Source organism: Micrasema longulum, unplaced genomic scaffold (assembly GCF_059751315.1).
Source record: "Micrasema longulum isolate JH-2025_06_02 unplaced genomic scaffold, ASM5975131v1 h1tg001384l, whole genome shotgun sequence".
In the NCBI taxonomy this organism is placed as follows: domain Eukaryota; kingdom Metazoa; phylum Arthropoda; class Insecta; order Trichoptera; family Brachycentridae; genus Micrasema; species Micrasema longulum.
The window spans coordinates 277,738-295,784 of record NW_028278570.1 but is presented as its reverse complement, the minus strand read 5'-3'; the positions used below and the strand labels follow the sequence as shown (position 1 = coordinate 295,784).

At 31.5% G+C, this 18,047-nt stretch overlaps 2 protein-coding genes across 2 annotated transcripts; both read left to right on the top strand.

The window, feature by feature from the left end:
* The first annotated feature begins 1,343 nt into the window (after positions 1-1,343).
* Positions 1,344-7,287, top strand: Tdrd3 (Tudor domain containing 3). The gene is made up of 7 exons (XM_088235514.1): positions 1,344-1,447; positions 1,625-1,709; positions 1,791-2,190; positions 2,973-3,151; positions 3,355-4,653; positions 5,256-5,370; positions 6,457-7,287. Exons 1-7 carry the CDS (start codon positions 1,413-1,415, stop codon positions 6,558-6,560), a joined length of 2,217 nt encoding a protein of 738 aa, XP_088091640.1. The 5' UTR covers positions 1,344-1,412; the 3' UTR covers positions 6,561-7,287.
* A 5,262-nt stretch (positions 7,288-12,549) lies between these two features.
* On the top strand, positions 12,550-17,614 carry RpL39 (ribosomal protein L39). The gene is made up of 3 exons (XM_088235520.1): positions 12,550-12,672; positions 12,775-12,878; positions 17,481-17,614. Exons 1-3 carry the CDS (start codon positions 12,670-12,672, stop codon positions 17,527-17,529), a joined length of 156 nt encoding a protein of 51 aa, XP_088091646.1. The 5' UTR covers positions 12,550-12,669; the 3' UTR covers positions 17,530-17,614.
* The last annotated feature ends 433 nt before the right edge of the window (positions 17,615-18,047 follow it).

The following is an 18,047-nucleotide window of genomic DNA, read 5'->3' as shown; positions in this document are numbered from 1 at the left end:
TTTTGCTTCCAAGATACACAAACCGTTTCGCGTTTTTTAGTATTGTTCCTAACATTACTATATTTATTAGCCACTCATTACGGGCCATATTCTTTAAAATATAAAAGGAAGAAATTGCATGAGAAATTACCAAAAACTGATTTTAAGCGCCATTTTTAAAGATGGTGACGTAGGTAACGATAGTTCAAAGTCATAAAATTTCACGATTACTTATCTTTAGCGTAATAATGATCACATTAAATTACCGTAACAGGTGATTGAGATACGCTACAGTTTATTTAACAATGTAGTGCTTTTGCGTCACTGGACATTTGTGGCCGCTACTGATCGCTGTCATAGGTAATACTTTTTTGAAGGAGTCGATTTTATGACACAAAATTTGGAGATATAATGGAAATAAGCGAATAACTTAGAAAAAAATACAAAAAAGAAAATAAAATGTTTTGTAGTTCATAATTCATAAAAATTACGCTACATGTCTTAATATCAATAAACAGTTTTTACACTTCAACTTACATATCTGTTTGAATAAAGCTAAAACTGTGCGTTTTGGTAAAATAAACGAAATAAAAATACATATAAAAAGTGAAAAGTCTCTCAGGTTCTTCGGTAAAATTACTGTCATTTAATGAAAATTACCAAAAATTTCGTGTTTTACCGCGTTTTTTTGTAAAATTGTGTAATTTCACATTCCTACGTGCGTGTCGAAAACAAAAGTAAAATGCAACTATACACTATAAAGTAAAATACAACTATTGAAAGATTCGACAACTAGAGCATCATGCTTTTTATAAAATCTTTTTAAACGAGTGAATGTGCATTGTTTGTTTAAATATATTTTTTATTTTCACCTTATGGAATAATGATGTAAATCACATACCACACGGTGTTATTCTTCTGATTATTTTATTTCACAGTTTTATTTATTTTCATTTTAGGTTGCAATTTTAAAAAAAGTGTTATTATCATTTGTAATATATTGTATGTAATATGCAATAGAATATTTTTTTTCCATCGGTAAATAAAATTGATATATTTTTAATTAGTAGGTAGCAAAAAATCAATAAAATGTGCCGTACGAGGGGGTTGTTTGTGTAAGGTCTTCAATTTATCTATTCACGTTCAAATAAATATATGTCATTGAATGTATGAGTACAAGCACATGTATTTTAAAATTATTTACAAAACAAATAAAGGATAAATAATACTGAATAAAATAAAACATTCAAAACCATTTTTGCCTAAACAAAAAATGTGTGTGTTAGCACCTACTTGACAAAATCAATTAACTATTTAATGAGAGCAATACTATTTATTTTTGTTAAGATGTCATTTTGTTTACCATTTAAATCAGCTAACTTCAGTTTTGATTTTCCCGTCTGTGCGGTAATGTCATCGGGTATTTGTAAATCATGGCTATTTCTGATATTTTAAAAGAAGAAGGATGGTAAGTACGGGACTATTCGAAATACAAAGCCGATATTAAGTTCTCCCTGTTCATTTTTATTTTTTAGCCTTTTATATTTGCTTTTATTGTCGGAAGCATTTTTTGTTGTGGGTGGAACCCTACGTAATTTACCTATTTTTGTATAACATGTAGGTTAATATCGTTACTTCTTTGCAGCCACCTAACCCCGGAAGGTATCGAAACTGTCGGTATTCCGGAGACCTTAGCAGACCCCAAAGTAATACTAAAAAAAGTATTAGACGTAAGTATCCCGAATTATTTTATTCATATCGATTGGCTTACCGATGTTTATCCGGATAATTAGACGAGTATTTCTTTTCAGTTTGATTTAAGGGAAATAGGGGGACCGGCATTTCCCGAAGACTTCTGTAAAAGCGGTACGAAATGTGAGGCATTGGAAGAATCCGTGTTTGTGCAGATTCAAAAAGTGAGAAACATATCCGCTCCCAAGGCGAACGAAGAGTCGAAGCATGCTCCTCGGATGTTGAAACTCATTCTAACGGACGGACATATGACGTGCCAAGCTATAGAGGTGGAACACATCTCCAGTCTGAGCATAAATACTCCCCCCGGGACCAAAATACGACTGAAGAGCGGCCCCCTGACTTCTGCCCACGGCTTCCTGTTTGTGGGGCCTGACTCCCTCGAGGTACTCGGGGGGCACGTCACCCACATGGTGGACAAGTGGGAGCTCAATAGGAGTCTCGCCAAACACACTAGAGGTGAGATATTAGGCTAATAATAACGACAACGTTTGTGGATACAATCGACTTTGTAGTAGGGGCGAATCGTGTATAGAAGCGATTATGCGCAGCTTATCATTATATTTGACTATCCATAATAATGTTTTATGGTGACTTTATTTACAGAAAAACAAACTAATAATGTCTATTTCTTAGGAATCGTTGCCACCATTCGTATGTTTCTCCAAATATAAATAAAAATAATAATAAAGCGCGCTCAGCGCCAGCAATGAGCCAAGGAACTAGCACAGTGTGTAAAAAGTGGCCACTCAAACCAGCCAATGACAGGTCATTAGCCCTGTAAATGCCTAGACTTCCATGTTCCCTTCTCAAAAATGTTTTCCCTCTCTGTTGGAGCAATTTTAGATTTGAAAAACTCCCTAGGAAGAAAATCCAGCCTGTCTACAAACGTTTGTCTCAAAACATTGTTCAAAACATATATTTTGTGAATACAATTCCACGTCCATATACCTTCAATTACAGCATTACACGGAATAGATAGTTACAATTTATTACCATTTGACATTTAAGTGTGTTGAAATGAAATGACTTTAAACCATTTAAAATACTTGAACCTAACTTAATTCTGCATAGTTAAATAATATTTTATGACTGTTTTGAGAATCAACCTCTTCTATTAAACTGTTAGGACTAAGGATATACTTTTAAGATTAAATAAAAAATAATTCATAATTTTAACTCAGTTTTAGTAATTTTATTTCCTCTGTAATGAAAACAAACTGAATGGTTTAAAATATCAGGTGGTGGAGGAGAAGGAGCCCCGCCCCCTTGGATTCCCTTTGGCCAACCGCTGGATGGTCGAGAACCCGACAAAGGTTTCAAGAGTCTCCAGGACTCCGCTAAGTTGGATAATGTGGAGTTTGAAGCACAGAGGAAGGGTGCCATCGCTGAAGCACAGAAACTCTCCGGGACCAAGAAAGTAAGTTCAATTTTTTACTATATAAAAAAGCTTTTGGATTATTTTATGTTCAAATCAATTTCACAAATAATAATATAGTCCACTTTGTTATTATTTTATGAAGTCTTTATAAAAGTCTTAAAATAAAATGAATGTCTTATTTATCTTTAAATGTGATAGCTTTTTATAAAACATGCATGAACTAATGAATAATTTTCAACTAGGTATTTGGTGGAGGAACTAAGCCCATGTTAGATGCCAATGTACAGAAAATAGTTGATGCCGGATTTTCAGAAGAGCAAGCCGAAAATACTCTGAAAATGACTAGAAATAATGCAGATAGAGCTCTTAAAATCCTTCAGAAAAGGGAAGGAACTACAGAATCTAAGAAAGAGCGCCCCACTAAACAGACCACAGAAGCTCCGAAGGGTCGGAAGGGACGGTCTAAAGACTCCACCGAAGAAGATGGACCCGCTCCTGTTAAACCTTCTGGAAAAGTTTCCTTATTCGATTTCCTCGAGGATAAACTTCCCGCTCTTCCAGAGCCGGAAAAACCAGCCAAGACTTCGGAACCATCGCAATATTTTAGGGACGATAATCGGCAGGACAGGAATAATACGGAGCGTCGCGGGGGACATAGTGCCAAGGGGGGTGGAAGGGGAGGTCCGCGAGGAGCAGCATCTCGGCAAAATAATTTTGGCCATAATAGGGGAGAATATCAGCCTCAGGGTTCGCAGCAATATGGCCACGAGTCCCAGAGAAACTACAATAATTATTCAAGAGAGGAGCGCCCGCAACACTCCTACAATTCTCATCAAGGTGCCAGTGAAAAGGCTCCTCGGTTCCAAAAGAAATTTGATGGGGATGCGAGAAGACAGCAAAACCTCAACATGCCTCAAGAGTCTCAGTATCCCCAGGACATGCAATCTTATTATTATCCCGATCGACGGAATATGACCGAAGGTCGCGGAGGACGAAATTTCTATAGCCAACCCCCTCCGCAGTCTATTGATAATCTTGTAGAATCCACTGCCAATATGAATTTGGACGGAAACCTTCAGTCGAGGTATAACAATCGTCCAAACATGCCTCAAAATTACCAAAACAATTACACGTACCCCGGCAAGCCGGCTTATAATAATCTAAACGCTTTTAATGAACAGAATTATAAAAGGAGTACCCAGTTTGTAAATAGTAATAAGGGCCTAATGCAAAATGTACCAAACGGGCAGCCGATGGGACAGTCGTTCTACAGCCCCTACCCGGATAATCAAGCCAAAGTTGGGCAGAACCATTCCAGGCAGCCTGATCCAATGGAGACCTTCCGCCAGCAACCCAACCCCGTTGCTGATCAGAGGAATAACTTTACAAGTCGAGGGAATGGTTTCTACCAGACAAATAATATTGTAGGGTTCCAGAATGCCAGTATTAATGAACAAGCGAGGAAAATGTTAGCCGAGGGTTCGGAAATCAACTGGAGCATCGGCGATCGGTGTTTAGCTAAGTACTGGGAAGATAATGGGGTAAGATTTTTTTAAGATAATGCATTTTAGACCATTTATTATGGAAATAAATGACGAGTGATACTTAAATCCACAAATTTGGAATAATCAGTCATATCTTCGAGACTAGTATTTTTATTATATTTATTTATATATTTTACCATACATACAATTTTTTTATCACTTGTGTATACAGTAGACGCTCCCTTAACTGGCTAACGAAAAAGCCGGTAAAAGAGAAGGTAGTGAAAAACGCATTTAAAAAAACACTTTCGTAAGGAAGAAAAAAATTTTTTTTTTTCAAACCTTTTATTCTGTATTAGAAACTCCCACATTAAAAGAGGCATTCCTAGAAGAGGCCGGTTAAAGCGGCGCTGGTCAAGAGAGCGTCTACTGTATATATATGGTAATAATTTCATTATTCTGGTCGTAGAGGACCTTTATACAAAGTGTTACTGGCTTAATGAGTAAGAACCTAATAAAAGAAGTGCCACAACTATGCGTATTTGTATTTTAACTCATTAAAATAACAAAATTTTATGAAGTAAACTGTTTTCAATAAAAATTTGTGAAAACTTACTTTATTTTATTATTGTTATTTATTTTTACATCTTCTTTTTCAGTTTTATGATGCAGAAATAACAGGAGTATCAGCAAGAACAGTTGTAGTGCGATTTCTTGCCTATGGTAACCACGAAGAAGTTCTTAAAACTGATTGTCTTCCTCCGAATACCCCAGGTTATTTAAAATTTTAACATATTCTTTCATTTCAGTTCATCAACATTGAAAATACCCCAAACTCGTAACCTATTTTGCTATATGCTTGAGATCGTTGTTTAATTTCCGATTTTTAATTTGTGTGTTTTTACTGCCATTTTTAAATGTCCCTGGGCTGAGATTGGAAGTGTAAAACTAATAATCTTGCCTTCATCTATCAAATTATTGGGATACCCTGCAGTTGGTATACCTATGCACTAGGTGCAGACATAGATAAGGAGAAAATAATAGGATTGCTCGTTTAATCCACTCCAATCTACGTCTTATTTTAAAAATTTAACTTCTCAAAAGAAAAATATTTTTATTGCATTTTTTTTTCTCTCCACATTTTGAATATCCTGCGAACTATCGGAGTTACATTTTTATTTTAAAATTTATTTTCCAAAAAATTTCCTTTACCAGCGTTCATTAAGTATTTTTATCCCTGCAAAGCCGAGGCTTGTTTGCAGGTTAACTTTTAACTTTTTTTGCTTGTTTGTTTTTATTTCAAATAATAATACATTCATTTTATATTACTATTATTATTAAAAAAATATTATTATTATTATATAAAGAACGTATTATTATATAATAATACGTTATTTTGTATTATTATATGTTTATTTTATATAATAATACTTTCATTATTCTATGATAAACTATGAAACACTTGAATCGGATGAACCGAGTTGTGGTTCCGTGGTAGTATTGTGAACTCAAGGGCCAAACGCCCGAAGTTCAAATCCCACTCTACCACAACTTTATTTCCATTTTACCAGCACAAGTTATTCACGACCTTTAGGAAACGGTCTGAAAATTTAAATATTTGAGTAAATAATAAGAACTCAAATACTTATTTCTTATTTTTAAAAAGAAAACTTTGTTTATAACATGCACTAGGAAACTAACCACCTTTTAAGAAGGGTAATATTTTTTTGTATCAAATGAAATAGTTTTAGATTCATACTTACCATCCTTTTATCCCCGTAATAATTTTACTGTCAAAACACCCTCAGCTTCTGAGCCGTAGCTTCGGGTTATTTAAGATTGATTTGATGTTATTTTCAGTAAACCGACCGTTCAGTCGGGACGGGGGGATGACTCGGGGAGACAACCGGCCCGGCAGGTTCCACCAGCCCATGTATGTGCCCCCGGCGCAGAGGAGACCGTAGCATCTGCCCGTCTGAGGGGGCCCCTTGGGTACCGGGCCATTGCCACCCGACCCGTCTCGGACTATCATGTTTATACTAATAACGCTTGTCAGGAATTGTGTCGGCTTTCTCTCCAGCTCTGTTCCCATCCTGAATAAACTAATTCAGTTCTATATCATAAGTAGTGAATGTGTCGCGTATAGTTTTCGCATTAGCCTTAAGAGTATTAATTTATGAGTTAGATTTTTCAGACATTGTGAATAACTTTAACATTAACTGTCTTCATTTCAGATTTTTGTGTTATCTGTACATATTTACTTATTAATATTTTCTTAATTTACCCAGTTATCATTTACATAATGAGACGATGAATTGTAAATAATATCTCCTTACCACATTATTAACCATTTCATGTTCGCTAAATGTTTGCCAGAATTACTATAACAACTGCGTCACTTACGGGTAAATTGTCTATTTTAATGTTTTAATTTGTTAAAGTTTATTTTTTGGCAAAATTAATTTTATTGAGTTGTTGATCGACTCTTTATTTACGTATATCCAGTGTATTTTACCTTTTTATGATGAAATGTAATTTTTGTTTACGTACATAATATATGTGATTTTTTTTTTGACAAATTGATGTACAAACTTTCTAAAAATATGTAATATGATATCATTATAAAATTTAGAACATGTTTTTAGAATGATTAACAGTAAATTTGTAAATTTAAAACTCGTGTAACAAAAATCTGTATATCTATTGTGTGTATATGAATTATGTATTAAATTGATGTTATAATATTTTCAATTTTATAACTTAAAACACAAATATGATCTTTCGAGATAAGACTTACTTAATGTATATTCATTTGACCGTAGAGTACTAAAAATAAGTAAATTCTCCAAAACATACGTGTATATTGTCAAATAAAAGTTAGTCTTAATTCAAAGTATGTTCACTAGAATTATTATTTTCCACTGATGAGAGTACAGTGGAATCAAATTGGGAGGAGAGTTTATTCTTAGTATTGTAATACAAATATTTATGCTTAAATCAATCTTCTTTTGTTTTTATTGTCATTCTGGATTATTTTTTTTAAGTTATGCATTAATAATCATAGTATTGTAGCTGTTTCGATAGAAATATTAATTAAATGGTAATTATTTAAAACATACATAATGTACATCTTGAAAAACAATATTATATTTATTTTGCGCATGTGTTAAATCCAATTGCAATGTAATTTTTATAAAATAAAATATTTTTGATCTTTTGTCATAAAACTTTGTTAACATTTAAAAATGACCTCTGAGCACATACAGTAGGTGTCAGATAACTATGTAATTATATATTTGTGATGTAGGTCATTATATTAATAATGGTAGCTTACTTTTTTGCTCTGTTGTTGGTTAATAGAGTTGCCAAAAGGCCAATCATGTTTATAGATATATTAACTGGAATCCGATGGTAAGATTGTTGAGTACCTAGCAATATTTTGACAATTGGTGTAGCTTAAACAAATTTTTGTCTATTTTAATATGTAAATAAAAGATATATTAACTGGAATCCGAAGGTAAGATTGTTGATTACCTAGCAATATTTTGACAATTGGTGTAACTTAAACAAAAAAATTGTGTATTTTAATATGTAAATAATTTATTTTTTTTGCGACAATGTTTATGTAATGGTTTTTCTTTATATTTAAATGTACCTGATGTACTATGTAGATAAATATGCGAACATGGTACGGTTAGATTGAGTTTCTCTTCTGTCGTTTATTTGTGGAACTGCATTTTATTTATAATAATACAATACTGTATTTATTTTTCCTCTTTTATTTATAATTTTCACCAATGAGGAAGTTCAGTGGTTTTTAAAAAAAAAAATATTTGGTAATAGACTGTTAAACTAAGTCAATTTTTTATTTTCATATATCGTATTATCGGCGCTACGATTTTTCAAAGTTTTGTATTTCTGAAATAACTCCGCGTGTAACGTCAGAGGTTCATTTTTGCTTATTCTCATTCAGTTCTTCCCATTGGTCCAGAAGCGACAAGCATACCGGAAATCTTCCATAGCTCTCAGATCATAGGTCGATTCACACGAACCAGTGACGTCATTTAAAGTAGTGTGTTTTTATCAAAATATTTTTTATTATTTTTTTTGTACATTTTCAAGAAACTTTGCGGTACTATTTAACTATTTAATGCTCTAATTTTTTCCCCACGTAAAAAAACATTTTTTGTATCCAATTTCCCGTAGGGTTGAAGTTCCTCATTACAGGGTTACATCGTGACCGACATTGTCTATCGTTTACCAGTCTGACGATTTTGGTCACGACAAAACCCGGCCACTTGTGAAAATTATATCTAAAAGTGTAAAAACTAAATGCTATATTATAATGGTAAGATTATTATGACCTGCAAATTCACAATCATTAATTTAGAATAAAGGGAAACTCCAAGCAATTTATTTAACAGTTATCTTATTGTAGAGTTATTTAATCAATGAAATAACCCTGATTTAATATAAGTGGCGCTGTTGACTTCCATTGAGAATACTTAATAACTAAAAAAATCACCATAAACGTGTGAATTTTCTGCGATAGCATTTATAACAAGTAATTGTGCTAAAGTTTCAGTACATCCAAGATGTGGTCCGTGCGTAAGACTGCGTTAATTCTTTTACCCAAAATAAGACAAGTTTTCACAGAAATCTATTGAACTAATATTTTTCTACCTAAACCATATGAGTTATGGCAATCTAGGCTGTCACAGTTTAATGCTTAAACCTGTCTTTTGTTTTTACATCAAGATTTTTTTTTCATAAAAAAGAAATATTGATATTTCTTTAGCATTATTCGCTTTCTCATTTAACTCCTCACCTGCGGCTGATTCACAAATATAATTCCACTTAGCTAGACGTCTGCATTGTCCTCGTGTAAATGCGCACGGACGGGACCTTATGACGATAGCGGTGCTCGATGCCTGCTCATCGCTCCTGCGTATTTTTTCTGCTGAAAATTTAGGTGGAAAAAATTCCTTTTTATCGTTCAGTTCGTTCTTTAACAATTCCAATGCATCTTGGTATAAAATAAATAGTATTTTTCGTGAACTTGCTCATAATAAACGCCGTTGTGTATTCTTTTTCACAGCGCTCACGTGTGAACTGCGGCCAAATTTTCATATTGTCCCAGCGTTCTGTCCCGCGCGGTCAAGGCTGTTCACAAAGCTGGGACAAGACAATATTGTCATATCTATTTTATTGTCCATATGTAAAGGATATAAAACCTATTGTCATTTATCTTTTTTTAATATGATTGAAAAAGGTACATCCAAATCTCTGCCATCTTTCCGCTTTGTAGCTGCAAGACGTTCGTTAAAGTAAATGTCATAAACTATAAAATTATTTTTAACTTATAATTCATAAATAGGGTTTAGAATTCCAAGCATCTATGCGCTCTGTAGCTGCAAGATGTATTATAATCCAGCTCTTATTTGTAAACTATTTACTTTGAAAAAATAATTAGAAAAAACTAAATTTATTTTTAAATAATGTAAATGAGGGCTAGGTTTCATACTGTCCATGCGCTCTTTAGCTGCAAGATATGCTGTAATCTAGCTCCTGTCTGTTATTAAATTAAATTATAATTGGAAATCAAGAACTAGGATCCCAACCGTCCATGCGGCTATGTAGCTGCAGGATATGTTGGGATATTTATTGTACAGCGCCCTTAAGGTGATTTTTACAAAAATGGCGCTATATAAATTATTCACAACAATAATAATCTTTCCACAATTAAAATTAATTTATGACAAATTTAAAGTTTTATTATTTCGGTAACAGCTTATGATAAAAAATTTACAATTTTTATAAACACATCGCACTTGTATTAGAGATGCGGGATTCAAATGTTTATTCATTACAAATTGTATATTTGATTTATTTTGTCATTTTCAAAGCTTTCTTAGATAATTTTAAGAAAAAAAAGTTTGTATCTTAAAGTTTTATTTGTCATTGTTATAAAAGATCAAAGCGAATTTCAACTGATTAGGATCAAGGTGATTGGGAAAACTGTATTTTTATTATCTTTATTAAACCTATTTTAAAAAGTAAATACATACCTATTATTATTTCAATATTTTAATGATTGCATAATAATTATGTGAATTGCAGTACATACAATATTCATTTATATAATTTCAATAAATATTCGTACTATGATACCTGTTTGAAGAAAAAATAATGTATAAAATTCAATTATAAATAATTATTTTTTAGACCTAGAAAGCTAGTCCTAACAGAAGTTTTCTGTAATAAGTGTAGCTAGCTAACCTATTGTCTTCTACATATAGCATATGGAATGTTAACATTAAGTATTACAATGTACCACAAATCAATGTGTTTATTATTTTCAATCAAATATTTTTTTAATAAAATGAATAAAAACAACTTTGTTTTTAACCACTTTAAATTTTTTCTACCGACCGGTTTCAAAACTACATAAGGTTCTTCATCAAGGTATACTTAACTAATGAATTATATCCTATTTTCTTTTATCAGTATTATGCTGTGTATAGAACTAATAAATCAAGTCTTTTTATCTTGTTAGTTTTTTTATTTTGGAGTTGCTTTTCTGCAATTAAATTTCTTTAAATTTATCTAAACTGTTGGGATCAGGAGGGATATACTAATGTGGGCCAATCAGGAACTTCTCAGCATTTGCTCATGTGGAGAGGAAACCACTTAAAACTCTTCAGGAGAAGCCGGCCATACACATCATAATACTGATAAAATTAATTAGGATACAATTCATTAGTTAAATGTACCTTAATGAAGAAGCTTGTGTATCTTTGAAGCCGGTCGGTAGAAAAAATAAAAGGAAGTGGTTAAAAACAAATTTGTTGGTATTTATTTTATTATAATGAATAATCACAATATTTTTTTAACACAGTTTGGTAAATGTTTTTTTTCTACATTCTAAACTACTTTTGTATGTATTATCTGTAGACTCAACCACAATAATTATGTAATTAAATGTGGGCTACAAAGGAAATGTCAAGCAAATATTGTTTTGATCGGTCTGTGTCTTATGATATATGTAAATTCTCTTTTGAATGAATGTTCCTAACTCTGATCTGATAATGTAATCTCTGCATAGTTTATTGTTAAGTCTTAATATTGAGAAATGCAATAAGTAGCTGTATTAACTTATTTATTCAGAATTTATTTCACCCCACACCAGACTACTCTTAAACATTTTTTGGTTAAAACCAATTAATGAATTTTCAATTTGGCAGCAATATAATGTATTTATAATGTAGTCATATCAAATAAAAAAATTAACCTTTTTTGTTTTTAATATCATTTTAACTTTCCCTAACAAATGAGAATGCAATAAAAAAGGCATTTCTTTATATGAGGTAGAACCGCGCAGCATTTACAATTTTCCCCTAGGTTCATGCAATTGCAAAACTGGTTATGAAGACAAGATGTCATGGCTCAATTTAACTTATTAAAAATATTTATGGAATAAAAATAAGACGTGTGCATAATAAATAGTAAATAAATTTATATAAGAAGTATTTGATTTCCGAATAATCTTCTTCGTTTTTTTTCCTGGCCTTTTCACTTCTCAATTCGGGTGTTCTGGCCAGTGTCAAGTATTTATTTTTCCGAATAATCAACACACATGTTGAAAAGTCGCATAAATGTAGATTAAAAAAAATAGCCAAGGACAGGACATATGCCCTGTAAATGTTTCTCATTTATAAGATAGAACTGATTAAACGACTTAATTTCATATTTTGAAGAGATCCTAATGACAGATGAACCATTACCTACTAGATCCGGATAGTCAGTGTTTTTTTTATCCTCCACTCGTTTGCGAGTGATTTTGGAGGATAGTCGGGGTTGGATAAACGAATTTTATTATTGTGTCACATTGACTGTAAAAATATTTGTAATATTTTACCGTTTCAAAGTACCTACGTACTTGGTAGTGTTGCTGTACTAAAATACATATAATACTAACAGTCAGTTGGTTAACCTGAAAACAATCTGATTTCAGACTTTATCTGTGGAAACTTCCTTTTCCTCTTTCTTAAAGTGTTTTGACAGATCGGTGACATGGTGCGTTTCCTCTAACTAATCGTTTTTTATCATAAACATCGGTTAATATAAGTTTTATTTAAACACGTTATATGAAAATTAATTAATACTTTTTTTTTTCAGTCTGCTCACAAGACATTCATCATCAAGCGAAAGCTTGCCAAAAAATTGAAACAAAACAGGCCCATTCCTCAATGGATCAGAATGCGCACCGGTAATACAATCAGGTGAGTTTCTAGCGGATTTAACGGATCTAATTGTCGTTGTCAAAATTACATTTGATTCGTATTCAATGTTATTTGTGTACTAATGTATAAGTAACGCGATGGAGACAATAGTAAACATTGGTCTTAGAAATTATGTCGCGGCCTTTCAAAACTTGTATAAAAGTGTTTACCTAACTGGTTTTAATATTATATTTATTTATATCAAATTATGGTTTTCCACACCTTATCATTTAAATGTTAATTTAGCCCAGTGTTGACTTGTAAATTGAATTGTACAAAGTTGGAAGTTATATTTTACCTGGGATCACTCCCAGGTAACGTTAAATTTTACAATTTAACGTAACCCGAATTGTATATTTTGAAACTAAAAAAACTATTTAGATATCGAGGAAGGCTGAAATAGTTCTTAGAGGTACTGAAAATAAAATCTTAACTTAGCTAATCAATATAGAGGACTTGTTAAGTTCATTGATGTGCTATTTTCTAGACCGTTCATTTATTGGGGCTATGTATAGCGTGTGAGCTCGCCAATATATGACAGTAAAATTTTTATTGTCTTTGAATTTCCTAGAGTTTTAACCATCGAAAAAAAAGAAGATTGCAAATAAAATCAACAGACAATGGAAATTTGATGTGTATTATTTTAATATATTGTTTATAACAGAAAAATACATAGAGAAATATGCATTTTTATTTTTTGTAATAAAAACAGTCTAGTAAATTCGAATAAATAAAAATACGCTTTATATTAACAATATTAATTAAAATGCAAAAATAACATTGAATACTTGAAAAATAAATATTACTGAGTGTTACAAACATAATTTAAAAAACGGATAGCGATTAAAAGTAAAAACTATCTTTAGTTTAATTCTTATAGCGATAAATACATAAACATTATAAAACAGGAGTTATACAAATACAAAAATAATATTGTTACTAGGCGGCTACCTACACGGTTAAATTTCGAAACACCACGCAATTTCTTATCTCGGCTACGCTATGTAAACTGAAAAAAAAAAAAAAAATTAATAATTTCATCACGTCATGAAGTCGCCCCTGGGTAGCGCCTGCTAACGTCAATCAACAAAAACATCCTCGTTTTAATTACAATATTTCGGCTACGCCATAAATTTCTTTTTTTAAATAATTTCTCACGTCACAAAGTCGCCCCTGGGTAGCGCCTGCTAACGTCAATCAACAAAAACATCCTCGTTTTAATTACAATATTTCGGCTACGCCATAAATCTCTTTTTTAAAATAATTTCTCACGTCACAAAGTCGCCCCTGGGTAGCGCCTGCTAACGTCAATCAACAAAAACATCCTCGTTTTAATTACAATATTTCGGCTACGCCATGAATCTCTTTTTTAAAATAATTTCTCACGTCACAAAGTCGTCCCTGGGTAGCGCCTGCTAACGTCAATCAACAAAAATATCCTCGTTTTTATAACAGTATTTCGGCTACGCCATGAATTTCTTATAAAAAATGTCAAAACGTCACAAAGCCACTCTCTGAGTGTCGCTACTGACATCATTTACAAAAACATAATTATTTGTGCTTTTTTCAGGTACGCAACATTTTTTTTAAATACACCTACCTAACCGATAAAATACTATTAGTAATTAAACCAAGGTGTGCTTTAAAGTTCCGTATGGCCAAATAATATTATTTATTATTAGAATATTATTGACATGTAGTTTAAGCATTGCTGCATTCACGTTGCTTTACTTCTGAGAGCTTAACTGCTATGTTTTTCTATGGTTATGTTAATGTCATCTGTCATGTATTGGCGAGCTCACAGGCTATACATACGCCATTTATTGCGTGGTTGTTTTTTATAAACCTCGCATACCGCAACTTAAGATTTGTCAAATTTGTGGTGAATACCGAAGCATAGTTCTCCGCTCCAATACTTTCAAATAAAAAATATCCTAATTTGTTTCAAATCTCAACTTATTGAATTGTACACTGAACTGTACAATCCTCAGAACAAGTTATCTTAGTGCAGAGGACTCTTCAAGAATTGTGCAACAATGTTATCATATTTTGATTTACATATGAAACTAGAATAAAAATATGCAATCATTTCTATATATTAAACTATTCAAAAAAACTGCTTGTCTAGATTTTGTGGTAAAATTGTTGATTACAGTGTCATGGTTTTGGAAAACAAAAAGCATATGTAATATATCGGGTGCTAACATACAGCGCTGTGTCCGTTTTCTTCAAATTTAAAACATAATGTTGAAAATGATTCGTCATTCTAAAAAAAAATTCTGCTCTACAAGATATTATGTGTGCTTTTACGTTACATATATTATTTTATTTGATTAAAAACCTATTAAATGGAATGTCAAGAGATGATAGTGAGCATTTTCAACACCCTTTCGCGGTTAATCGAGGGAATAAAGGAGAATACATTGTTGAATAATTTGTTGTAAAATAACAAAGAATTATCGGGGTCGTTAATAAATAAGAACACCTTTATCAAAATCCGTACTGAAAGTTTCATTATAAAGCTTTTTTAGCTAAAGTATGGATGTTAACATAAGTTGTATTCGTTTTTTCCAAATGAAGAAGACTAATTCTATATGTGGGGGAACAATCACGTAATTCAAAATGGCTTACTTTTCAACAGACCATTTTTTGTGTGTCAAACATTGCTGAAATCAAATCTAACATTGAAAGAATGTACTTTTTTTCTCCATACTTAGAGAAATTTGATTATTTCTAGCAATCGGGAATACGCAGTTATGTGATAACTCTTCAATTTTACGTCATTTAAGACACAAAGTCAAAAAGGATTCTTCTTCGAGAAAACTTTTTTTTTGTAGTCATAACTATCAAATTTATTTTGTGAACATAGTTGCATTCTACAAGATGAGCAAATACAAAAAAAAAGTTGACTCATGTGTTTCCTACATTTAAGGCTGTAGTTTGGTAGAACAAACGCAAAATTAGGAAATCATACGATTTTGCCATTTTAAAACAAATGTTTTTTTAAAGGTATTTTTGTAAAAAATGTAACTAAAATATAATTACTTTTAGACCGGCAGATTACGCCATTTCAAATTTAGGCTGAACTTAGGTATCTGGGATTTCAATAAAGAATAAATATTGTATTGAACTATAATTTGTTGTAATAATTTGAAGATAATAAATTGAACATGAAAGTGGCCGCAGCAAAATCTTAATTTTTTGTTTTTTAAAAAATAAAGAAATACAAGCATTTTAAATCACATACATTTGTGTGACATTTTCCTTTATTTCTATGTAAAGTTATGCATTCGGTAATACTAAAAAAATATATAATTTATTGAAATATTTCATTGAAACCTTTTTTTATAGAATTGTATTCTGCTTTTTTTTAAAAGAAGATAATTCTGGTTGTAATATTTAATTTAAAACAACATCTTATTTAAGTTTTTATGACCTTCATACCTGCTCTAACCGAGAACGATAACCCTTATCTTATGTATTTCTTTTCAAAATAAAAAAAATTAAAATTTGGCTTGGTCCACTTTTTCATGTTCAATTATTTTAACAAATTTTAGTTTAATACTTAGTCTTTATCAGTCTAAATTTGAAATGGCGTAATCTGCCGGTCTAAAAGTAATTATATTTTAGTTACATAAAACTTTTAAGTATATTTTTTAACAGAAATACCTTTAAAAAATATTGTTTTTATCTAATTTCTGTTTTTTTATTATTGTGCGATTAAAAAAACATTCCTTTTACCAGACTACAGCCAACACTGTCAACATTTACAGAACTTTATTAAAATTAAATTTATATCTTTAAATAATCATTTTGTAAAGCGCCCTTGAGGTATTATATTACGAAAATGGCGCTATATAAGTTATCCATAATTATTATTATTAGTACAAATGTTAAAAGTATATTCTTAAGTTGCCTGACAAGAGTATAAAAGGCTCAGAGTAATAACGTGTGCGCTACCGTTTATAGAGATGCCATTTTGCTCTATCGCATATAGCCAAAGCGTTGCAATTTTTTTTACTAGCAACAACTTCACTCTGCTATTATTGTTTTGCTTGACACCGTATGCTTTTGTCACTGTGCTTGGCTTTGTTCATAAATAACATGGAATTGTTCTTACAATAATAATATTTTAAAAAGCAATAATTTGAATAAAAAATTAAGTAAAACAATTTATTTTGTCATAATTTGAGTTTTTTTAAAAAAAAAAAAGATTTTTATATTTTAGGATAATAAAACAGAATTATTAAAACAAAAATCGAAATAAGCCTACGAACATTTTGGTACAGTAAAATTTATACAAAATATGTCTTACGGAGGATTATTAAATATATAATACCTACCTTTTGAGGAAATAAATACATAGGTATATTTAAAAGTAATGTAATTATTATAATGCAAATTAATATCAATTTGGCAAATCTCGGATCAGAGTACGGCCCGTTGTTTTGCTGCAAACTAGATAACTTCGTGTTTGATAAAGCTACTTAAACTTTTGTCCGAATGGGCAGCTCTAAGTGGTAGCGCGCGCGTCTCAGAGATATAAGTAATATCTTGATTTTTTATATATTTTAACAACTAATGTTTTTCTTTCTTTCCTAGATACAACGCCAAGAGGCGTCACTGGAGGCGTACAAAGTTGAAGCTGTAAGGTGTGTTCTTACTTCATTTGACAGAAATGTTCTGCGTCGTGTGGATATCATCTATTTAATAAATAAGTCTTTCTGATTCAAAAATTTGTTTTATTATTTTGCCCTTACTGATTTCATGTTTTCTTTTCTTTTTAAAATATATTGCCAGTGTACTGATAACCCTTTAAATGCATTATTGCCTATACTGTGAAAAATCCATTTTAAATGTTTAACTCAACTGAAGTCTTTTCCAGTCTTATTCATATTTTGGACATGATCCATACTCTCATGAAACCATCTTAGTTTCTTTAAATCGGATCAATAGATGAGATTTTGAGAAAACATACCTGTTAAATAAAATTAATGGTTTTCACGAGAAAACTCTAAAGTACTTAGTGGAGTCTAAGGGGGTAACTGGAATCCCCAGGGGTGCTATTTTGAATCATTTCTCTACCCCCCTCCTAGTGAGTGATTAATTTGGGAAATTTTATTTACACTTTGCAAGACTGATGATTAAACATCAAGACACTAATCTATG